This window comes from Crocodylus siamensis, chromosome 5 (genome assembly GCF_052110815.1).
Source record: "Crocodylus siamensis isolate JL-2025a chromosome 5, ASM5211081v1, whole genome shotgun sequence".
NCBI lineage: Eukaryota > Metazoa > Chordata > Crocodylia > Crocodylidae > Crocodylus > Crocodylus siamensis.
Genome location: NC_143399.1, coordinates 28,870,788 through 28,896,443, shown reverse-complemented (window position 1 = coordinate 28,896,443; position 25,656 = coordinate 28,870,788). Strand labels below are relative to the sequence as shown.

The 25,656-nt window shown below is 40.3% G+C and overlaps 1 protein-coding gene across 1 annotated transcript in view; it reads left to right on the top strand.

The window, feature by feature from the left end:
- ODF2L (outer dense fiber of sperm tails 2 like) overlaps window positions 1–25,656 on the top strand; it is a 61,371-nt gene that overhangs the window by 16,197 nt on the left and 19,518 nt on the right. Inside the window, exons 4-12 of the mRNA XM_090048518.1 lie at window positions 230–356; window positions 2,438–2,569; window positions 4,181–4,243; window positions 9,296–9,367; window positions 9,922–10,038; window positions 14,729–14,914; window positions 17,594–17,703; window positions 20,542–20,677; window positions 21,272–21,382. Of these exons, the coding sequence (XP_089904644.1) occupies window positions 230–356; window positions 2,438–2,569; window positions 4,181–4,243; window positions 9,296–9,367; window positions 9,922–10,038; window positions 14,729–14,914; window positions 17,594–17,703; window positions 20,542–20,677; window positions 21,272–21,382 (1,054 nt within the window). The remainder of the gene's footprint in view (window positions 1–229; window positions 357–2,437; window positions 2,570–4,180; window positions 4,244–9,295; window positions 9,368–9,921; window positions 10,039–14,728; window positions 14,915–17,593; window positions 17,704–20,541; window positions 20,678–21,271; window positions 21,383–25,656) is intronic.

Genomic DNA, 25,656 nt, shown 5'->3' with positions numbered 1-25,656 from the left:
ACCGTTTAAAGGGATTGAGGCCTGTGTGAAAGCCAAAATCTGAGGATCATACTTAAGTAACATTTGCACTGATTTAAAAAAAAAGCTGGAGTCAAGTTTCATTGATCAGATTTGAGAATATTTGTGTTTTCCGGATCACATATTTTTATTGCTTAAAAGTTATATTTATTTAGTAAACATGTATAGCTAGTATGTTTAGATATCCTTATGAAGTTTTTCTTGTAATCAGATTGACAGAAGAAGCCCTTATGCAAAAGGCTACATTACAGGAAAAACTCCTTGAAGCAGAGATGGCAGTCAGCTCGACAGAAATGTTTTTGCCAACTTTTAAAGAAACTGTTTTGGGAATTACAAATGTAAGCACACGTGTTTTGTTTTTCTATATTTTAATTCTGTATAATCATTTGTTTAGGTATCCATCCTTAGAACTGAAAATGAATTAATGTCCTAGGACATCTTTTGCTAGTATTTTTATTATTGCCACAGAGTGATAAGAGTGAAGGGGTGGAGACCCCTTTCCCAGGCCAGAATGGCATCAGGAAAACCCCATAGTCCTGGGGAAATGGCCCTGAAAGCCCATGACCCTGAAAAACCTACCTGGCAGGCACAGTGGCAAGGAGTGGGGAACTGCAAGTGGAGCCACCCTCATGGTTCATCAGCTGCTTATTAGTGTGGCTGGGGGCAGCACAGGAGGATGATGTCATCAGTCAGCACCAGCAGCCATCTTCAAAAGCCGTCTGCCGGGAAGAAGCCAGAGAGCAACAGCCTGGAGGCAGCTGTATGCTTCTGGCTAGCACGCCCAGCCATACCGCAAGCCAGGGATGCCACGTAGAGTTCTGAAGAGGAGCTTGCCACCCTGATGAGCAACGCCCAGTGCTGGACAATAGAAGGTTGCCAAGGGACTAACGCCGCAGCAACACACAGGGACGTGTGAGTAGGGAGGAAAGACTCTACCCTCCTGATTCTTTTTTGTTGCTGTTGTGATTTTTGCATTACTCCTGGGCAAGAGGCTGGGGTGATGGACAAGAAACCCTCAGGAATGCTGAGTCTGAAGGCCAGTTCGGTCAGACCAGCTTGCTCGGCTGATCCCAGAAATATGGTCGCAAGGAGGAAGATTGTTCTTCTGTGTCTGCTGGGCATTTTACAGGCCAAGCATGGCAGGAGGATTGGCTGACCTGTGACCAGCATGCAACCAGACACTGTATTTACTAAAATGCATCGGAGGACCAGTTGGCATGATGACGCACTCAGCAGTGTCCAAGTGGGCTGAAGGTATCGGCTAAACAGCCAAGATCACCAGGTTGGGTATGGAAGGGGTGTAAGGAGGTGGAGCACCAAGGACATCCGTATGGAGCACCAAGGGCGTCCGTATGCAACACCTCCAAGCAAGTCCAAGACAGATGGGAACCTCTTGCAACTAAATTTAAGAGTAAGACATGGCAAGCATTGGGGTTTCCCTGAGGATGTGGTGCACAGCGAGCACAAGTGCCAGAGAAAGACCAAGTCTGAGCCTGGATCACCTGGCCCTGTGCCATTTGGGAGCAGTTGCTTGAGCATAGGCAGGCACAATTATCTCCCCTCATTTCTACAGAAGTGAAATTTCTGCTTGAATAGGAAACTTGCCAGATGTTGACTGATGCAATCTGATACTGTAGCCAAGTATCTTGAAGTAGCTTTGAAAGCTGAGATGATTTGTTTTCATCTCAAAATCAACACTAACTTTGAACCCAAGTGCCATCTGTGTATTTAAAAGTCAGCATTTTTTAAGCTATTTTAAGCTACCTGAGCAGAAACTTATTGCATATTGTGGGTTTGTGAGCAAGCTTGTTTGTGCCAATATTTACAAATGATGTTGTATGGTAGATAGTAACAATGCAGGAGTAAATAGAACTCAACCTTTAGTTGAAGATATTCCCTTAACATTTTTTGTTTTTTCTTGTTTTACATTTAAGATTGAGACATCTATATTTTTGCATTTCCTTATAAGTAATCAGTTTAAGACTTGTTCTTGGGATTTCCCACTTTTCTGTTTCCAACAGTGTTCCCATCTATCTCCAGCTGTATAGAAATAAAGGGTCTCCTGAATAAGTAATATGTAAACCAAAATGAAATTAACTTTTATGGTAGGACTTCTTATTAAAAGATCTAGTGACCAATTCTGTCTCATTAGAGCAGTATAACTAATTTGACTACAAGAAGAGAATTTCATTTTTGTCAGCAAGAGTTTAAATTGAAGTGTAGTATATGCTTGCTATCTCTTTCACAGACTGAAGAGTGCATAGTGCATTTCAGTATTTCATGCTACAATGTATAAACCTAATTAAGCAATATTTTGAACATTCCTGTTGTTATTTTGTAGTGTAACGGCAACAAATGATTTATTATTTTGACTACTTCAGTAAAAGTCTAATACATTTGTGGCTCAATATTTTATTAGGCATGTAATCTTTCGACATCTGATGTGATAAAGATTTCTAAACAAGAGGATTTATTGCTTAAAGAACTAGAAGCATTCAGATACGCAAAGGAATTGTTACTGCACCTACTACAAACAACAGACCATAAAGAAGTAAGATGATCCAAAGCAATCTTGACTTAATTTAAGAGTAAACTGAAACACATTTTAAATGATCCTTGTTCTTTTCTAGCTGTGTTTTCAAAGACAAAATTGTTATATAAAAAATACAAAATATTGTTTCAAATATCTTTTACTGTTCAAGTTAAAAAACAATCCCTTTTCAGGTTATTTAAAACACATTTTTACTCTGGAAAGAGTTAGCTTTTTAGGAAAATCTGTGCTGTGCTAGTGTAAAACTGTAGAATATCTTAATTCACTATAATGTCTGTTAATCTTTAGTTCAGATAACTGTTAGGTTTAAAACAAGAATTCAAATAGCTTAACTTCCAAAGAAGATTTTAAATAGCTTTTAATAAAAACAGAGGAGGAAGGATATATTTCTTCTTTTCTACAGCTTGTATGCATAAAATATTCAGGGAAGGAGAGAATGTTAAGGAAAGAACAAAAAGAAAAGAAAGGAGAAAAAACATGTCTGCTTTCTATTATTTGTCACTAAAACAAAAATGAAAAATATATAAAGTTCATTATATTAGAAGTATGGGCGTCATTTATTTCATTTGTATTTGAAAAAGTCCAGTTCATAAATGTTCTTACTCATGCAGGTATAGAGTGAATTCATAAAGGGAATACATAAATATGCTCTGTCTGTTCATGCATGTATGTTTCATCTCAAGTCATGACCCCAAAAAGCAATGTTTTCCCTAAAATCCATCATCATGGCAGTAGAGCAGGCATGTTAGGCCTAGAGTACAGTCTAATTTGCTAATTCTCTTTTGTTCCCTTTTCTAACTTTCTCTGTCTTTTTACTTTATTTCTGATCCATCTGTGGTTCAAGACACCCTATTTTGCTGCTTGTCTCTCTCTTGTTACTTATTATTCATTCTGGGCCTGGTTCTGTGAGGTGCTGAGTTACCTAAATAGGTTCGTTCTCAGCATGCTGAAGTTAAAATAGTTGGGATTTACTAGCCGGAAGTTCCATCAACCTGATTTGTGGGTTGATTACATTGTAATTTTTAAAATTTCAGTTGTAATGAAAAAAACTAATAAATAAGGGCAATTTAATTGCCGAATCATATAATTGACAATTATATAGTGGTTATGTTTATGTACATTTGTTTTGCTGTTCCAAATTCATTTGCTTTTGTGGCATAAAGTAACTTGGGATTTTGGGATCTTTTTGGTGCTGTTTCATGTTGGTTCACAAAACCAGCATTTGTAGCATCGGACTACTTCAGACACTCTGATGCAAATGCTTTGTATAGTCTTCAAAATATGATGCATGAAATATGTACTTGTGTTTAAGTGACTGTTTGTAGAGGGAAATTAAATAATTATGGATTTAAGTGTGTGTTTAACTTTGGTTTGACCTGGAACTAACCTTGATGTGCTTCCCCTATTAAGAGATTCTGTTCTCAAAGTAAATGGAATACTTAAGATATTTCTGACCAATTGCTCATGCATATCTAAGTAAACGGTTTTTTCATTTTTGCTCTTCTTTTTAGATTAGAGTTTCATATGTGTAAAATTTCATTGGAAGTATAGTAATATGCTATGGAAGTTGTTCATTTAAATTAATTTAATGTGCGTCTTTCTCTCTTGCAGGTAAGCAGCGAACGTATTGATATTTTGATGCAGAAGTTAGTTGAAACTGAAACTGAAATTGATGTAAGTAAACTGCAATGTCTAGCCCTTTATGATATCCAGGCATATCAAAACAAAAAGATCACAATCTCCTACAATTCACCAGGCAGTTTTCAGACACTGGAGGTGAAGGGCTCTTTGATGCTTGTCTTGCACGCTCATTTATGAAGATGTTAGGGATACTTGCCTAGCTCTCACTTTGTTTTTTATTACTTATTTCACAAATTATATTTTGCAGGAGTATGATCTCATCTTGATTATGGAAGTGAGTTATACATTGTAGTGATACTTTGCAAGACTATAACTAAAATGTGTTACTCAGACCTGAATATTCTGTACATTATCTTGTAAACAATATGGACCAGATATTGGTCAATGTAAATCCAGAGACACTTTAATGGAACAACAGTTGATTTTGCACTGATGAAAGTTTAGTCTTATTTTTCTAAGTCAAGGTGTTTTTACATTAGTGTTATGTTTATTCAAACATGCCATAATCTTTTTATTTTGATATAAGTGAACAGGTGATATAAGGTAGGAAGAAAAACATGGATTAATTGTTCCCAATGATTTACCATTTTTGTTGTAATTCATAAAATATTTCATGCCACTATGGGATCACATTCCTACCCAGACAGCAGCACTTGTAAGCAGGCTGCACAGTTTTGAAAAAGAATATGGAAATAGGAAGCATTAAAACTCGGTGAATTAGCCCCTCAGTTATGCCATCAGTCACATATGAGAAAAGGGCAAAACCATATAAGTAATGAGAGCCTTAGAATGAAAGATGAGTCCAGATGGTTATTTTGTGAGATGTGAAATGTTAATAATTTTTGTAAGAGGCAAGGAATTTTGTGAGTGTTATCTTTTATCTGACCAAATGTATTCCTGGGAGGGACATAAGAAGTTTTTTCTACCAAAGTTATCATTCCTCAGGTCTTTATTTAAATTCTCAAGGAAGTCTCACCCTGAGGAAGGGTACTGTTGTACCCAGAAGTTTGTCTGTGTCCTTCCCAACTATGTGGTTGGTCCAATAACAGATATTACTCACAAAAATCCTTGCCCCTCATATTTTTCCCAGATCATCATAATTACAACATCATTCTAACACTACCACAATATTTTTTGTGTCATATGAATATTACAACAAAACACATCATTCTTTCAGTAGCATTTTTTAATGTTAAGGTATTGGAAATTGAAGTTGGTTTACCAGAGTATTTACCAGAATACTCAAGAGGAGCAACAATGCACTTTACACAGTGCTTTTCAGTGAAAAATCTCATGTTGTTGTACACAGATTAGAATTAAGTACTACCTTCATTTCACAGGTGGGGAAAAACTGGAGTGCAGAGTGGTCTTATGGCTTGTCTATAACAAAACAGCAAGGGACAGCCAGAAATCTAACCCAAGTCACCTGATTTCCAGTCCTGGGAAAAAGTGACTGCATTGGAAATTGAATGAAATCTAAGCACCTAGGCAATCTCCTGATACATGGCAATATTAGGCAACCCTAAGAACAGATGACACTTTTGAGGCAGTTTATAAAGCAGGATCAGTCTGGAATGAGGGGTAGAATATACATGTATCTGAAAACCTTCCAGCCAATACTCTTTACAGTTAGGAGGTGTTTCCTCACAAAAAAGATTACTAATAGTTTGGTAATAAATGTTATTGGATCTGTCTTTAAGGTTTTTAGTTTTGCCTCCAGAAAATTAATTTTCATTCATTTTTCTTTGTTTTTAGTTCTTTAATCAATATACCATTTCCCTTGGCAAGTTCAGCTTGTGGAAAAGGTGCTTAAGAGGGGCCATGATAGCAGTCTTAAAATACTTGAAGTGCTGCCATAAAGAAGAGGGAAAATACCGTTTTTCTCTTGCTGCAGAGAATAGGATACAGACCAGTGGCTTGAATTTGCAGCGAAGTAGAGATATTAAGAAAGACATATTTCACATTAGATCAGGGAGGCTGTGGAATAGATTGCCTGTGGAAGTTGTGGACTCTTCAAGACAGCTCAAGAAGAGGCTGGACAATAGGGGGTGTGCGAAATGGGCCGTATTCAGTTCGTTGATTCTAATCACTGTCCCCGACTCAGTTTGGCCAGATCTGAAGATTTGATGCTGATTCAGAGTATTTGTGATTTGCTCATAGATACAACTTTAAATGTTTTTTATATACCTCAAGGTACCAGGCACAGCTTGTGAATGCTGCGATGCTGGGGCAAATGGAGCATCCCACAGAAGCGCAGGGGAGCTCCCCACGTGGTCAGCAGTGAACCCAGAAGTGGACCAGAAGTACTTCTGATCCACTTTTGGATCTGCCAGGGAGTGTACTGGAGGGGGCTCCCCACACCCCCTCAGCTCGGTGACTAGCCACAGGGAGACCCCAGATGCCCCACCAAGCCCAGGAAGCACCAGTCGCCAAGCCGGTGGGGGGCGGGGCCCGGCACGCTCCCTGGTGGACCTGGAAGTGGACTGGAAGTGCTTCTGCTCCACTTCTGGGGCTGCTGCTGAGCACGTTGGGGAGCCCCCCGCAGTCCTGTGGGATGCTCCATCCACCCCACCATCGCAGCATTCACAAGCCGCCTGGTACCTTGAGATATGTAGGAAAAACATTGAAAGCTGCGTCTATATCCGAATCGCCAATCTTTTCGAATCTCTTCGAATCAATTCGGAGGGTTCCAGTTCAACTGGGAGAGATTAAAGGGTCTCCTCATTTGATTTGGATTCGGAGATTCAGCCGGTGATTCGCGCCAAATCTGCACCGAATTGAATCAGGGACCAAAGCTTCACACGGTCCTACTGGACAGCCATTGTTCAGGAATGATGTAGGTGTAGCTGTGCCTATGTTCTACTATGGGTATATCCTGTACCTCTGGACTTAACTGGTTGCTGTAGTGGGGCTGAGAGGTAATTTCCTTCCAATTGCTGCTGCTGTGTATGCCAGGGTTGGGTTTTTTTAAGCTTTCTTAGAGGCACTGGGTGGTGGCTGTAACTAGGTTTGGGGATTTTGAGTGGGGTTTGCCACTGTTCCTGCTGGGACTTAAACCCAGAGGTTCCTGGTAGAGCGTCTCGCCTCTCTTATCAGGGTCAAACCAACTGCCATATTTGGGGTCAGAAAGGAATTTTACTTCAGGGTCAGGTTGATATGGACCATGGGGTTTTTTGCCTTCCTTTGTGGCAGGGGCATTTATTTTGACTGGAGGGCCACTTAACAAGTTTTGGTGAGCCATTGAGGGCCACACACATACAATCTTTCAGAATATATAATTTTAATAAATTATAGATAACAAACAAATGATATACAGGTTTCCTTTGCTTTATATGAGTTCTGTATGTGCAAATTTTTTCTTATTCGATGACCCTTTTTATACCAAAAATTCATTATATGCAAGGTAAATTCACTCTTAGGTAATCAGTGTGGTGGAAGCCTGCAGTCAGCTGCTTTGTGCAGTGCATTATGGGAGTGATGTGCACCAAAATATAGTCTCCTATGTGGATCTTTGCTCCTCGCTCGTTGTCTGCTACATGTGTTTCTGTAGTTGCAGTTCCCATTATGGTAACATTCACTATCACTCTGTGCTTGTGTGAACTGTCTGCTGTTGGTGAATACCAAAATTGTCTTGTAAAAGTGGTAGAAATGGGTCTGGGGGTCTCTTGGAATATATCCCTATTTGTTACATTGTAAAGTGGGTTCCCTTTATGCAAAATCAAGTTATGCACTGGTTTCCAGGAATGCATGTACAGCATAAAGCGAGGGAAACCTGTACTAAAAATCAAACATCTGCTATAACATATTTTAAATTGATTTCAAAAATAATTTTTCTTCTGATTTATTTTTTGAGTAGTGTCTATAGAGGCAATTGCATAGTAGCTCATAATAAAATCTTACTTCTATGTGTTGCTGGGGGAAGTGTGATGGGTGTGTGTATGTGTGTGTGATGGTGTGGGGTGGGTGTCTGTGTGTGTGTGGCCACTTAGCTGCCCACAGGTGGCTGCTCATCATGACAGGCAGGTGGAGTAGGTAGAAGGCATCTGGGAGCTAAAGCTGAAGCCCCATGTGTTAGGGGAGGAGCTGCCCAGCTGCAACTTCCCCGCTGTTGGGCTGGGTACCTGCTGCCTGACGCATGTCCCCATGGCTTCCCTGCATTACCTGCTTCCCAGAATGGTGCAACAGGGGGAGGAGGAGGAGGAGCTGCTGCAGGCAGGGAGAGCTGAACAGTACCTGGGCAGCATCAGCAGCAGCCCCACTGGGAAGCTGTGCATGCTGGATGGGGCTGGAACCAGGTGCTATCTGGCAGGCAGGCATGGGGGCAAAGGGCAGGTGCAGGCAGCAGCGTGGCATGAGCTATCTTGGGTGGGATTGGGTGGGGCTTGGCCCCAGAGCGCTGTGGGGGCTGCTGTGAGCTGGATGCAATCAACTGGCAAGTGCCTGCCCACGGGCTGGATCCAATTGTTGTCAGGCCGTATTTTGCCCACCTCTGGGTTAGGCAACCGATTTGTATAAGATAGCTAGGATAAGGATGATCCTGCATCAGGCAGGGGGTTGGAGTAGATGATCTATGGACTAAATGACCTTCCAGCCCTACTTCTTTATGATTCTGTGTTTTGTTCCTTCTTCTGTCTTCCTTCTCTCTGCCCAGTCTCCCTCTTGTGGCCCTTCAGAAGGTAATTTTAAACAAACAAAAATTGTTTTTCAACTTGTAAATATATCATATCCATCAGCAATTAGAGGTAAATATAACAGGCAGTATCCCAAAATATTTTAGTAATATAGTATAAACCAGCATTGTACATTTGCTAAATTTGGGTAATAAGTTATGTTAACTGCATATGTACACTTAAATGTGTTCCTGCCTCTTCAGACACAATTGTGCAATATTCAGGGTCACAGTTGCTTTGTTCTTAAGCATCCTTTATTTGAAAATGCTAGGGTTGTCTCTCTGTAAATGAGAACTCAGTTACCCTAAGAAATGATTCCCCTAAGTGTGGAATCCTGGTCCAAGATTGTAAAAATGCAGCCTAATATGTGTATTGTCTAACCTTTTTATTTTGTTTTAATTTATCTTCCTTGAAGGCTCTCAAAAAAGAAATGCTGGAAAGAGAGAGACATATTCAGGAACTTTCTTCTCAGCTTCAACTTGAAAAAGTTAGTTATTGTTTTCCTCACAATGTGTGTGCTTATCTCAATGTACTAGATGCCTATCACTAAAACAGGTTTTTTCAAAATATGGTATAGGTAATATTTCATTTCAGAAACATTATATAAAAATTATATAAAAATATCTTCCTCTAGGTCACTGGTTCTAAAACAGGAGGACCCCAGTTGTAAGAGCTGGATCCAGGTTTAGTTTTGTATTGTGAATCGCTGGTCACAGTCACCATCCTTGCCCTTTAAATCAACAGTTGCTTGAGCTAGTCCTGATGGGAGATCTGTTATCTCCAAAAGGTGATGGAAGGCCCATTCACTCCGAACCAGCAAAGGGAGGTGATTCAGTGTAAATTGTATCATGGGGTATTCAATAAAGTGGTACAGCTCTTCCAAATGTACTGTATCTGGGTGCAGGTGAACAATGTGTTTTATGGTAGTGCACATGTATGACCCATACAATGTTGATTGGTTCATAATCAATGATGCAGTGGAAGTACTTGAAAGAAAGAAATTGCATGACTAAAAGATTTGTGTTTGTATGTCTTCCCTAGGCAAATGCACGGAAAGCAGACCACCTGTCCAAGTCAGTTGAAGCAGTACAAGGCCATCTACAATACCAGATTAAAAGAAAAGAGATGGAAAACAGTCAGTTGCAAACAAAAATACAGGTTACAAATATTTTTCCTTTAGATTCAGATTCAGTTAACTGGTAAATTAATGAAAGTATGCTGGGGGTAGAGGGCAGAACTCAAAAAATTGTATTATAGTTAATATAAATCCTTGGTTTAGACCTGTAGAATAAAAAAACTCAACACTTTAAAAATGGGATCCTATGACCCCAGCTGACTTCCTGCCCTTTTGGGCGGGGCGGGGGGGCTGGACTCGGTGATCTTCTGAGGTCCCTTCCAGCCCTAATGTCTATGAAATCTATGAAATGAAAAATCATGACATTTGTATTTCTTGAGCTATATTGCAACACATTTATCTAATGACAATGAGTTTTATATTGTTAGAGACATTCATGAAACAATGTAGAAAGTATCCAAAGTAATACCCTGGTCCTGGCAAACATTTAATCATATGCTTAAACTTAAGCACATGAATATTACCATCGAAGACAGTGGAACTACCTAGATGCCTAAATATGTCTAAAAGTGTTTACAGTTTCAGGGTCAAAGAAAGGAACATACATTTGGCACTAACAAGCAGAGAGGGAATACAGCTATTGTAGTAGTTCTCAGTGCTAGAAAATCACAAGAGAGAAGATCATGAGGCAAGGAGGCAGGAACTGAATGTAGCCACAGTTTGTTTTGTTTTGGTGGGGGGTTTTTTTGTTTCAAGTATTTGAGATTTGCAAAAAATGTGAAATTTAAGACTTACTTAAAAGTAGACTACCCCTGTTAATTTATATAATCTCAAATGTGTCTGTCACAGTTACCTTTACATGGTCAGTCATTTGCTTATCTGGATCCCGATCCTCTGCCTTAGAGTAGAGAAAAAAATCAGTTGTTCACTTTTACTGATCAATGCTGTTAAAGTTATCAGTGCTGCATACACTTCTCTCCTGGTCAAACTCCAAGACATAGAACTTCTGATAATGTCAAATCTCTTCAGTGAAACTCATTCTTGCTTGTATATTAAGTAATGGCAACAACAGTGAGTAAAACTGTGTTACCATACTCCCATTAAAAATAAACCAGATTTATTTGGGTGTTTTTATACTTTGTTCTGCTTGTAGGACTGGTTGCCATGCCAGTTTGATTCACCATTAATTCAAAGCATTCTACAGCCTGGACAGCATAAGTAAGATTAATTATTTTGATGTTGATTTAATTCAGTGCTACTTTCTAACCTACAGAATCATGGTTTAATGGGCCATGATTTCTCTCCCTGCATAAAATCTGAGGGAAATAGAAATTGTGCAAGTTTCTTTGCAAACCTAGTGGGAGTGGAATCGTATTCTACTGGCAGGGGAACACCAGTTTTCATAGCTGCTCTGCCATTTTAAGCTACCAGCAAGGAGGTGTGCTAATTTTTTATGCATAGATACCTAAAATGTCTGAAAATTTACCGCACAGTGATATAACATGTCATTTACCTGAACTTTCAAGCACCTGGGATTAATTTTGCCATTTTATGTAAAATTAGAGCAACTGGGGGGAAAAATACAACTTTCCTTGTATTTTAATGGAAGAGAAGGTTTATATAATCTGAGAAACCAGGGCTTTGCAGTTGGAGACTGTATCAACGGTATACTAGGTAAACAGTTCAGAAAAATTAATGGAAATCTTATTTATATAGTTTGGGCCTTTTGGATAAATGGGCACAGTAAGCTTCTAGACCAGGGGTGTCAAAGATGCAGCCAATGGGGTGGATATGGCCCAGAGATCCACATCATGCAGCTCCTGGTTCTGGCCCTATGTGAGACCAGTCTAGGACCCCCTCCCTCCCCACCACATTCCAGATTCAGCAGCTGCAGCTCCCGCTTTGCCCAGTCTGGGGTTGTGCCACACCCAGTGCCCAGTGTGACCAGTCCAGGATGCAGCCACATGCAGCGACCACTCTTCCTGGTCTGGGGCAGGCACTGCGTGCAGTGCAATTACTGGATCTGGCATACAGGGGTGGGGGCTCCATGAGTCTCTTGCATGCAAGGGCTTTGATTTGACTGAGGAATCTGATGTTTGAGATTTAATGATTATATAAATACTGTGCAGACTTATTGAAATACAAAGATAAATCCAGTTGACATAGTTTTAAAGATTCATTGATTTACAGCTGTTATTTTTGTTTCTTGGACAAGTTGTTCTAGTAGCTCTTACACTTTAGTAATAATGGATTTATGCTTTAGGAATGGAAGGGATTTAAAAAAAAATCAAGATCAGTGTTTATGAACAATGATGGCTACTGCCATTTATATGTAATGTCTACCATTAAGAAGTCAACATTTAGAAATTAGAAGTAGGATAGAATCTTTCCTTTTTATTTGGAGTTTTCAAACAATATGTTTTCTCCTGTTATTTTTCATCTAAAAAAACAAAGCTATTGATGCTTTGTTTTTCCTGAAGGGAACTTTCTTGTGAAGCCATGCAGCAAAATTATTAATCTCTAAGCAAATATTATTAAATGATCTATTTAAAGCAGTAATCTTAACCTTATATAAAGATTCTGTGAGAGTAGTCATCTAAGATGGATTTTCAAACTAATTTAAAAATTCACTGTTCATATCTTGGGAGGGCTTGGCTATTTTCTGCATGTTAGGAAATCAGTTTTTTAAGTTTCAATTTACCTAAGTCTTTGAAAATTACATAACTGAATGCTACCAAAAGCTGAGTTTCATAGTGTGATAGTGACCTCCTGTGGGGATACAAGTGAGTAACCATTATATTCCATATGGATTTCTCTGCTGTTATAAGCAACAAACTGACTACATCTGAACTTTTTGTCTTCTCCAAAATTTCCTTCATTCACTGAAGGTATTATCACATCTGTCACATTTTTAAACAGTAAAGAAAAGTAAGTGCAGAATGCTTCATTTCACACACACTTTTGAATTATTTTGATCCATCTGTTTCAGTAAATAGTGTGTTCCACTAGTGTGGGGTGTGCTCCACCCCAACAAGCTGGAGCTGTCTTCCATATGCAAAACCATCTGACTCATGGTGACTTCACAGACCATTATATTGATCAAAGATAAGTTTTGGGAGCCACACATTGTCTCTGGTATATCTGAACTGACAGGCATCTACCCCACATGCAGAATATGGGCATTTTATGACTCTTATTGTATGGGTACAACACAACTCTTATTGTGAACAAAAAAACCTCTCTATGGATTGTTGGCCTCTGGCCCGTCATATCAAGAACACACATTACAAGGATTGTCAGCCTAAGCTTGCATGAGAGGGCTCAATGCCTAGTTTATATTCCTGTAGACCTTAATTATTTCTATGTATTAAACTAACAGGGCCCCAAAAGTATTTTATATGTTATGTGTAACTGATATGTTTGTTTCACTGGGTGGTGGAAAAACTGAATAACATTAGCAGAGATTTAAGATTGTTCATATGGAAATAGTTGTATGCTTATAGTTATTGGTAACATCAGGGATTTGCAGTATACTAAACAGAATTGTGTGTGAGGTCCTTTTTAAAGCTGACTGAAAGCATGCATGTGATTGCTGTCTTTCCTGAATGTCACTGTACTTTGCTTTAATATATAATGTCATCTTCCTTTGCCATCTGTAGAGATGATATGGAGGCAAACAAATGTAAACTGCAGGACTGGGGTAGGCGGTGAGATGCTATGCTGAACAGTTTGGTTTAAAAATCCAAATAGATGGAAATATTTAGCAATAAAATGATTTTGTAATGATCATACTTTGTGACTTTAATGTTCTTCTAATATACGTAATTAAATAGGATTTCAGTATGTAGCAGGGGTCTCCAAGACTATCACAGAAATCACCGTACTTTTAAAGAAAGACATTCAGAAGTTAGGAAATGCCAGAATTAAGTTTATCCTTGTAATGTTAATTTGTTTCTCATGTGTTTAGACATAATGATACAGTCTTGATTAATTATATGATCAAATGCTGTTTTCCCAACAGCCAGAACAGGATTGAACGCATGAGACCATGCTCTGCCTCAGTTAGTAAACTGCTCCTAACTTTTGTAATACAAAGGAAGGTTGTACAGGCAGCCTTCTTCCCTACCCAGTCCTGACCAGGACCATTTCATTTACCGAATGGCAGCAGTCCTGTGACAGAATAGTATGTGACCATCTAAGTAAAGATTAGTATAATAATGCAGGTATTCAAGGGGATCCTGGTCTTCCCTAACTTTTGAGTGCTAGACTGTGTTCTTTTAAACATTTAAAAATAGTAATTTTCTATTTTTTACCAAAACAAACTGAAAATCAACCAGGATTTCCTGTGAAACCATATGGATCTCCAGCTTGTCATCAATGCACAGACCTCTACCAGTTGAACTACTGGAGAAATCAGTATTGATATTAAGCTGCTATTTTCTGTGTGAACTAGCCCTGAAAGGTGGAGTAGCTGATGATGCTTTTTTTCTCTAATGGATTTCAGTTGTTTTTTGGCAAAAGAGGGGAAATGTGGAGATTCTCGTGTTCAATTCCAGGAGCATGTTTTAGTAATAGATAGATCCACTCACACCTCTGTTACTACTCTGTTCCTGCTGTCCCTTTCTTTGCAGTCCCTGCTGTAATACTTGTACAAGGATCTGAGATACTGGGAACTCCTGAGTCTTTCTCCTACGTATAATTATGATACGCAAATCAAAATCTATCGTATAACATTCATAATATGAAATGAGTTGTTGCTTAATTATACTGCAGAGCCTTGAAAAGAAAATAACTGAGTGGAAGTTTCAAATTGGAGAACACAAACACCAGATCTTAGCTTTAAAGAAGACAAGTGAACAGAAGAAGAACGCCCTGAAAAAAGCAACCAGAGTCCAGAAACAAAGAGCTGACCATTCTGAAGCAGCTGTTGAAAATGTAGCTTCCAAAATTAAAGAGCGAGTAAGTGCTGTGTTGGTATAACTGAACACTGGTTTTAAGTAATCAGTACAATCCACCAGTATGATTACCTCATCTTTGGAGAATAATAATAAGTGACTGCATGCTGCACTTCTACCTTTTAATTTTTTTCCCAGTTTAGAAAAGGTCATTAAAATTGGTGACAGACAAACTATGGCTAGATTCACTGTCTGTCTTTTACCTAAAATATTTAGAGTTAATTTAGTGAATAACTAGAACCACGTGCTTGTGCACTTTGTAATTGTGTGGTAGGAGATCTGATCTTTCCTCAAGACAGGTCCGGTTAATGCTGCTGGGTTTGATGCCTTTAATTCCTGAGACCTGAGGGAGAAGCTTCTTTTCTTGTAGTTGGGTCCTGATCCTGATCTGAGTGAACAGGCTATGAAGTTACTGGAGCTCAGCCTAAACAGAGAGGTTTACCCATGCAGATTAAATTGCTGATTTGGGGTTCTGATGTTTTAGTTCTCTATTTCTCAAACATCATATTTTTCTAATATATATCTAGCAGGTAGTAGGTTTTGTAGGTGCTCAAATGTCTATTTGCAAGCTGTTTCCCCTGAGCTTGATAACACTTTGAAGGCATAAGTAGAATTCTCTTAGAATGTCTCTGGGATCTAGCTGAGAGTTGTTTGCTTCCCTGCCCGTGCCCACCCCCCTTCCTCCCAGTTTAGACACTTCAAAAGGCCTAGAGAATCAGGGCTTTGCCAAAAAATCCTTTTGGAGTTGGTGGATTATAACTCCAAATGCCATAAATAGCCCATTTTTGCTGCATATAATGCCTGGTCAATACCTTCCATCGCTCTTCCCAACAGATAGGAATATGTTTTGACCACAGAATCTCATAGAATTGATGGGTCTAAAATGATGTTATAATGCTGTAGCAATGGTGGCCAAGCTACGGCATACATGCCACAAGGGGCATGTGCAGTCTCTGCATGTGACATGCGGTAGATCAGGGAGGGGACAGGCAGTACAGTGGCAGGTATGATAGGAAGCAGAAGACAAGCAGCAAATTGGACAAGGGAAGGGGATTGAAATGGCACTTGAGAAGGCTTTGGGTTTAGGTTTAGGGCAAGTTTACAGCCTGCCTGCCAAAAAGGTAGCCTCCACTCTGCTATAGTATGTTTGCCAATTAATGTATCATGATCTAATTAGCTTTTTTATTGTCTTCTTTGTTGGCTTGATTTATTTTCAAACATGTATTGCATCCTTTCATTGCATTTATTGTGTGTGAGGCATGTGATTTGTCTATATCCTCAAGTTTGAGGGTTCCTGTTGTAACATTTGAGATGGAGCTTCCAAAGCAGTTCATTTTAATGGGCTGTATTAGGGGTGTGTGAAATGGGCCATATTTGATTTTGATTCAAATTCAGCCCAAATCGGGGATGGTGATTCAATTAATTGATTCAGATCACTGTCCCGATTCTATTTGGCCGAATCCAAATTTGAAGATTCGATGCTGATCCGGAGAATTAGTGATTCGGTCATAGACACAGCTTTAAATGTTTTTTTACATACCTGGAGGTACCAGGCATGGCTTGTGAACGCTGCGAAGCTGGGGCAGGTGGAGCATCCCACAGGAGCGCAAGGGCTCCCCAGTGCACTCAGCAGCAGACCCAGAAGTGGACCAGAAGCACTTCCAGATCTACTGGGGAGCACCCCCAGACCCAGGAGACATCAGCTAAGCTTCCATGTTCTAAATTTGAAAGGCCTCCCTCATTTTTATTATTTGCATTGTTTGAATATGCTGACCCAGAATTATTTTGACTGTTGTTTAATCTTTTTAACAAATATTATTTGACCATGTTAGAGAGGCTCTTGCCACATGTTATACTTTGGGCGTGATTAATCAGTTAATCATATCTTAAATTGTAACCCAGCCACACGTTAAAGCAATCAATAGCATCGTAAAACAAGGAATAAGCCACAAAGTTATTCCACAAAAAATGTGTAATGACTTTGTGGCTCGTTTCTATGGCACCATTAACTGAACATGTGGTCAGATGCACTTGCATGGCTGGGAGCCTGGATCAGCTGATGGGACTCCCAGCTCTGGGAGCATATGGTGTGCCTCTGCAGCTGGGAGCCCCATCAACTGAGGGGGCTTCCAGCCATGGAAGCTTGCTACTTGTTGGTGCAGGAAGAGCCTGGGACTGTGATTCCTGGCTCCCCCTGCACAGCAACAATGTGTGATAGAATCTGATGCATGATCCCACAAGCACACCCCCTGCCATACTATATGTGGCATGGCAGAAAGCACAATTGTGTAGACTGCACACCAGATCCCATTGTGCCTTTACCTGCATGTCTAGGAGAGGTCAGAGATAAAGCAGTCAAAGATCTTTGTTCTAAGAAAGCATTTCTGCCTCATCCTTTGAAGTCTTGCTGTAGTCTGCAGTTAGTAAACACTATAAAGTCATAATTCTGACTACATTCTGTGGGCTCTTAATTCTGTCTTTGGAATTTTGTATTTTTAAATTTTATGGGAAGCTTTGTTTCGTTTAATTTATCTTATAACTGCAGGCAAAAGTTTACATGGCTTTATACTACAGAGACTCAGTTTTAAAAGGCTTTATATTAAAGCATCTCTTGCATTTAGGAAATTGTGAAAATTAAAAGGAGTTCTTATGTTACATGATCTGTATTTTGTGCGTGTTCCAGGAAGTCAAATTGTCTGAGATACTCTCAGCATCCAGTGTCTGGAAAAATTATCATGAGAAGGCTGTAGAAGAAAAGATGGTGTTAGAGATTAAAACTGAAACCTTGAAGAAGTAAGTTAAACTACTAAAAGTGTTTTTTGCAAATTACCATGAAATAATATATCACAATAATTTCTATCATTGTAATGCTTCCAGGGAATACTACTGGAACTGGTGAAAAATATGAACAATTCTATTTCTTTCATATGCATATTCTCATTTTTTTTAACATCTAGGCAGAATTTAGACCTTAAGAAACAGAAAGATATGTAAACACAGTGGCCTTTTTTTCACATGGATTTAGCAAGTTCCTGTGTAACTGAGTAATCCACATTTGTAAACAGCACTTTCTGTCCCAAATGCTATTCATGGCTATCAGTTTTGTGGTTTGCAGCCATGTTGGTGCAAGGACATAGGCAGACAGACTTCTTTGGGTGGCATTTTTCATTAGACCAACTAAACAGCTGGAAAAATTGTTCTTGGCAAGCTTTCGGGCACAAACACCCTTCTTCAGGCATATATAGAGTCTGTGGTCTGCCAGATCCTGCCAAATCTCCTCCAAATCAAATCAGTAACTGAAGCTTTGCACAAATTTACTCTACAGCTGCAGGTTGCTGGGGTAACAGCCTAAGGGGGTAATTGGGCAGCACCTGCTGGCATCACATGATTGGAAGGAGACAGGTTTGGGACATATAAACCCAGGTCCAGAGCTTGCAGGGCCATTCATTCTCTGGCAACTGCCAGGGGAGCTCCTGCATGATGAAGTTACTTGAGACCTGGTGCTGCCTGCTATACTACCCAAGTGCTGCAAGACTCCAGAAGCCTCCCAGGTACCTAGGGAGTACACTGGGTTAGGGGCACATTGCTAGGGTGGAAGTCTGTCCCCATAAAGGGGCATGGTGCTGTTGGCATTGCTAAGGTTTAAGGTATAGCATAGTGGCTTATACTTTGTGTTACTGTTTATACCAGAGGAACAAGATGAGGCTGTAAGGGAAGGTTTGAAGGCCCCATTAGTGTCTGGAGAAAGAGGTGTACAATTTAGGTAGAGCCCATAGTGCCTGAGGGGCAGATAGCCATGAATAGCTGGAAAAATTGTTCTTGGCAAGCTTTTGGGCACAAACACCCTTGTTCAGACATATAGAGAGTCTGCAGTCTGCGCTGTGGGCTCTCTGCTCTCTGGTAGCTGTGCCCTTCAAGCACTATGGGTTTTACCTAAATTGTGTGCCCCTTTCTCCAGGCACTAATGAGCCACCCTGATTAACCCCTGACCCCCACCTGCTCTCCTAGCCTTGTCAATAGCTGCCTCACCTGGCCTCAGCATCCTGGCGCTTTAAAAAAAAGCAAAAAAAGCCCTGCGCTTACTGGATGCTGCAGTAGCCAGTGAGTGCAGGGCTTCCCTCCCCCCCCCCCCAAAGGGCTGGGACACTGGGGCCAGGCAGGGCAGTCATTGACGGGGCTGGGAGAGCGAGCAGTGGATGGGCCTTGTTTGATTCAGAGATTCAGCTCATTTGGAAGTAGCCAAATGTCTGAATCAGATTCAGCTGAATTGATTCAGGACAGTGATTGGAATCACCAAATTGAATCACTGTCCTCTGAATCAGCTGAATATGAATTTGAAGTAAATACTAGCTGCTTCGCACAGGCCACTGTAGAGGTCTGCTTGGCCTACACAGCTCCCAGGCCAGGCTGCTTCTGCCTTACAGGAGCAAACACATCTTGGTGTTCTGCTACAGTGGGGGATAGCTAATGGGGACCTGTGTAAGCACTGATAACACAGTGATGCTCTGCTGCAAGCCCCAATGTCAATGCTTTCCTCAACAGCAGCATAGAAAAAGTTCTCAACCTAGGTTCCTGGTATTTTATCTCAATCTTGTTATGTAGGAACTGTGCCAGTTCCCCTACAGGCTGGGCTCTCTATGAAGATTTACCCTCAGATGTGTACATTTACCCAAGTATTCCCTGTAATAAAACAGAAGGAAAGAGATACCCTTATACATATTTATGGGTAGAAATATGAATGGTAGTTTAAACAAGGTTTCCATAAATTTGCAAAGTAGACTAATGACTGCCCATCCATTTAAGCTAGGGCTCATACAGACTGTTTGTTTTATAAAACGTCTGTTAAAAAGGTGCATTCAAATATTTAATGGGTAAAAATAAACTTTCAATTAAAACTTTTCTATGTTTGGAATTTAACTTGGGGTGGGGGGTTAGAGGATAACAGTAGCATTATGCCAGCATGTAACAACCAGAAATCAAAATAATTTTCATTGTCCAATCTAACTGTATTACAAAAAATAGATTATATAAATAGGGAAGAGTTAAGTAGAACCTGTTATTATCTTTAATAGTTAAAGGTGGCTTTTTTATTAATTGATTCATCATCCCCTTAAAGTTCTGTATCACCGTGTCATACATAGTATGACTATATTCAGTCCTGTAGTTGCCTGGAAGTCTGACTGTGCATTCCATCTAATCATCTTATTTAGAATTGCATGAGCCCCATTTGTTTCACATCCTTTCCAGGCCATGGTCCATGAGGTGATGGGAAGTGGTCTGAAGATTACACTACCCAACACTATCTCTTCTTCATTGAAAATTTGATTGTAAGAGGAGCATGGTGAGCCATGAGAAATTTTGAAAGTTAACAGTGGTCAATTGGTCTAAAAAGTCTGGGAACCACTAACTCTATCTTACTATTTACTGGAAAGGGTAAATGAGTTCCCACTTCTCTAAATATTGCTCTCTATTGCTTCTCTAAACATTGAGAATGAAAAAAATAAGAAGTTCCTTTAAAAAAATGCACAAGAGCAAAAGGAATACACATTGAGCACAATTTAAATTTGAATAAATTAAGTTAATAGAAAACATGTATAAGTTTTACAGAAGTTTTTTGCCTGTTTAATAAAGGCAGATCACAAATCTTTCGGAGGAACTGGAAAACATAGAGGATCGCAGAAGAATTTCAAACAAAGAAATTCTTGGAAAGCTTAATTCTGTCAACTCTGAAACTGAAAATATTCATCTTGAAAATGCAAGATTAAAGGTAGAGTGTTGTTATTACACTTTTGAAAACCCCTTAATTTCTGAGATAGTAATAAAGGGTAATTAGGTCTAATTTAGTTTTTGCTAATCAGAGGTTTTTTATTATCTTAAGGTCTCCTTTAGTAATCCTATGCATTTGATGGTAGGCCCTTCCATCAAATGATCCCAGACATCACAAGACTTCTGTGAATTAGATATTATAATCCATGTCTACATTTGGTGAAAAAGGAATATCAATAGATTGATGCAGGAAGTCAGGCAGGCAGAGCTAGAAATAGGATCGCTCAGCTATAACTCCTGAACAAGATTGCCAAATGTTCTTCTTACCAGAATTATCTATACAATTACTTATGTCCAAATGACCTTTTTTAATTTGAAACAATTTTTACTAAAATTCCAAGCATGGTAACAGAGAGCGCACTTTGAGTTATTGATTTCAGATGTACTTACTTACCATGCCAAATATAAAAGTGTGATAACTTTACAATTAAATATCAGCAGTGTAATCACTAGTGATTTATAAATGTATTTTGGTTTGATAATTTTCTACAATATAAGAATATAAATCTTATTTTCTTTATGTATTTTAATATAGGCTTCCCTTGCTGTTCTGGAAAACAACACTGTTTCTGCTGAGGCTGAGCTATTAGTTTTGCAAGAAAAAGCAAAACAGCAGGAGAACCTGGTTGAGCAGTATGGAACTCAGGTGACTAATGGACCTAGGGTGCTACTTAATCATTTTCTGTCTGTAAGCAAGTTAGAGATAGTGATGTAAATCTTATTTTTAATGCATAGGTCAGTTGTAACCAAAAGAGTTACAGCTGGAAACAGAAATTGGTTTTTAAAAGTAATCCTGCAAACTTGCCTTCTTATGTTTTTTACTGAATTGAGTTCTCACTGCATTCAGTAGAACTAATAGCATTTTTATGTTCATAGAGTTTATTCAGTAAGCATAGGTGAGATTAGGGCTAAGTAGGCTCTAGTGAAAAGTATGGCTCCAATATAAAATTGTGAGATAATTTGCCAATGTTGTTTTGCATTGGAAAGGTAAGTACCTCTGCTTCAACAGCCTTGGGGTTTTTGGAACGAGTAGTGTTTTAACAGTCCCATTTTCAGGCATATGTTTATATCAGCACATATGTTTATATGTGCTGGGAAAACACCAGCTAAAAATCCATGAGGGCATACTTTGTGAATAAATCTGTTTTTATGTTCCTTAACAGTCCCTTTGTAGTATGTGACTTTGCTGACAGAGAAGAAAAGTCTTCAGTTATTCAGAGATTTTTTATATAGCTCTGTTGTGTAAGGATGCATTAGATTGACAAACCTGACTCATCCTGTTTTTTATTTTTAGATTATTGGCCGGAGAACAATTTTATTGCAAACTTTAAACATAACCAGCAGGCCTAGTCTTTGGAGCAGAGAGCCATAATAAAACTCCTAGCCAGCTCTAAGATAGAAAGCAGCGGGTTCCTTAGCAGTCAACCTTCAGTAGTTACTAGGGTCAAGTTCAAGCCAGTGGCTAGGCTGACTCCAGATGGAAACTGCCATTGGCTGACATCCTTCATCTGGGGAGGGAAGAGATGAGTCATGCTTACTGCCCCCACAACACAGCTGCAGTTCATTCTCCATTGTTGATAATAAGCCATTATATTAGAATTTCATTTTGGTTTTATAGTCAGAGTTTCCCTTTCAAAATATTTCCTGTAAAGAGGGCCTTTCTCACTGCAGCAAATTGAGAAGACAGTGAGAAGAAAAAAGAAAATAACTAATATAATTTTATGATTTCATTCCTTATAATTGCTTCTGCTTAGGGGCAGCTATAGAGACAGTGCAGTAGCATGATCACACTTCACTTTCAGACCATGCTGCAGGAACAGTGGCTGGGGACTAGCTGAGTCTGGCTCCTCATACAGCCCAGCTGGAGCAAGTTAGGAGTGGCTCCAGAGCACCCCTGGGCATCTGGGTGCAGAAGCACTGGTGGGTGAGGGTGGACAAGGGATGTGCTGCTGAGCACAGAGGGGAAGGCAGGGTATGCAAAGGGGATTCTTATCTGATTCATGGACTTCCTGTGGCATGGTCTTCCCACCCTGATGTAAGGAGCAGGGGAAGCTGGGAGCAGGAGGTTCAGCTACCGCCTGCAGTCCAAGTTGCTGTTTCTGAATTCTCCTAGATCTGCCTCTGCTTCTTGTTGGTTATTTTTATTCCAAAACGAGAACATTTTCTCTGCCCAGGTTCTGTTCCTGGTTGATACTTCAGTAAGGTCCAGTAAAAGGTGAGATGTGTAGAGTTATGCTTGCTGTCTTCCAGGCTACAAAGCAGAACCGTGGGTACTGGTATTTCCCAGGCCTCTGGGCTTTGCTGGTTGCCACATGAGGCTGGGATGAAATTCCTGCACATGCCCCCCTGCACCCTGTTGCTATAATTTTCATGAAATAGGTTGGATGGGAATAACCTGGATGGGTTATACTTAATTGTTTCACTGTAAAAACACTTTAACTGAATATTAATCTGTCTTTTAAATGCATAGCACAGTTATCTTTGTAGACAGAATTTCCCATTCTGCAATAAGATCTCCTCTAACCAAATCTAAACTTAAATTATAAATAATTTACATACATAAGAAATGGAAATTCAGTTACTACTGTCTGAACAAGAGGGTACAGCTGCGTAACTTTAAAACTGTGGTCACAGATTTCAACTGGAACTTCTGGTACTCTGCCCCTTTGAAAATCATGCCACATATGTGGATGCCAGATTATAGATTTAGGGACTTTAAATTTGCATACCTCAGTTCTTAAAGTCTTGGCTTTTGGGACTTGTTCCAACATGTCTGAGACAAACTTTCCCTTGACATTAAAGGAAGTTTAATTTTGTCCTTGATGAATAATAAATTTGTTATGCCACGGATGAATTTGTCCTGTGTGTTTAGGGTGGTGAATATCTTTGAAACTGGAATACATGAAACCATGGTGTCCCAAAAGAAGAAGAAATTTTTTTACATTAGCTGAAACCCACCAAATATTTGTGATTAAATTTTTATTGCAAAAGTATTTCTTTAAATATAGGATTTTTAGTTATCCTTTGACCGAATACTGTAACGGAATAAAAAATTTTCACCCTTGACAGGCACTGTCCCTCCTGCCAACTTCCCAGGGCAGCCTGGGTGATCTCTGACAGTGCGAAGGTGGCAAGGATGGTGCACGGGGTGCTGGAAGCCTGCAAAGCTTGGACACACCTGGGATTCCAGTTCCCCATGCACTGTTAGATCCAGCAGGTGCTGCCTGAGAGCTAAAGCTGCATATGTGCAACTAACACCCCGCCTGGAGGGAAGCACCAGGCCCGCTCACAGCTCAGGGGCTGCGTGACCCAGGAGAAGCTCACACAGGCAGGCTCTACCGAGGCAGGGGAGCAGCAAGGGGCCTCATCATGGGGAGTGAGCTGCTGGTGGGCCCTGAGCTGAGGGGGACCCCCCCAGACAGCATCCACCACCATCCTGCCTCAGCAGTCCCAAGGGGTGTCACCACCACAGAGGGAAGCACCGGGGCCCTCACTGCTTTTTTTTTTTCCCTAGGGCAGAGCCTGCCACCTGTCCGGAGCACTCTGGTTGCTCCGGACAGACAGAATGAGCCTATTATTATTATTATAGATTTTTAAACATTGTAGACCCAATTTATCCTTTGAAATTACACATGAGAGGTTTGGTTTTGTTTTTTGCCTAACTTCCCCAACTGGATCCTCTCTAGGCTGCTATATCTGGGTCCCACCATGCCACTCCCATGTACTTGCAGCTTCCCAGAGCTTTCTAAGTCAGTAGGCATGTGCGCACTCTCTCTCTCTCTCTCTCTCTCTCTCTCTCATGTCTTCTGTCTCTCATCGGCCTCTCTGACATACTGCATAGCTTCTGTGTCTGTTATACTTTCCTGAATTATAAACTCTTGTAGCCCATCTGTCCTAGAACTGCAGGATCAGTGCCAATTGTCTCAGACACCTGAGTTGCTTGAAGATAACCTTTTCCAGGTTATATTTACTAGTTGAAATAAGGTAAATTGCAGGTTAAACTGCAGTTATCTCCAGAATGCCTGCATGGATTCATGTGAGTTGTTTCAGAGTGTATGGGTTTTTCATGATAAGCACAGAGAACTTTGTTTAGTCTGTCTGTGTCTTTAAATGAATATGTTAATGCTACATAGACTTTCGGCCTTGTTAGATGAGATTTTATGATAGAACAGTCTCTGTAAAGTAAGTGAAGTGTTTCACTTAATACTCAGGGTCTTCATCTGAAAACTCAGGGCCTTGTTTTGTGTGTTTATCTTAAAGAATATATCTAGCACTTAGGCCCCCTCTACGCATTACACATAAGGTGTGATTAACCAGCCAATCACACCATAAGTTGTGACCCGGCTACACAGTCAATCCATTAATGGCAAGATAAAACAATCAATAAGCTACAAAGTTATTCCACAAAAAGTGTCTAATAACTTTGTAGCGTATTCTAATCACGCAATTAATTGAACATGTGGCCAAGTGCTCCCCTGGGGCTGGGAGTCCCATCAGCTGAGGGGCTCCCAACCACAGGGGTGCACCACCTGCTGCCAACCCTGCAGCTCACAAGGCTTGCAAAGGCATTAGCATTCCCTGTGCTGCCCCTACTGTGAGCCTCATCATCTTCGGGTCTTGCAGCAGGGAGAAGGCAACCACTGCTGCGAGCCTCATCAGCTGCAGGGCTCACAGCAGGGGCAGCGAGGAGAACACTGCTGACACTGTGAACCCTGTCAGCTGCAGGGCTTGGAGCCATGGGAGCCAATGCAGGGAGAGCCTAGGATCACGATCCTGGGCTCCCCCTGCACCGGGGATGGGGTCTAATGTGCAGCACCACAGTTGTACCTCCTGCCATGCATGCATGCCAATCCACAGAATTATGTGGATTGCACATTAGATCCCATGGCGCCTTTACATGCATGCATAGAGGGGCCCTTA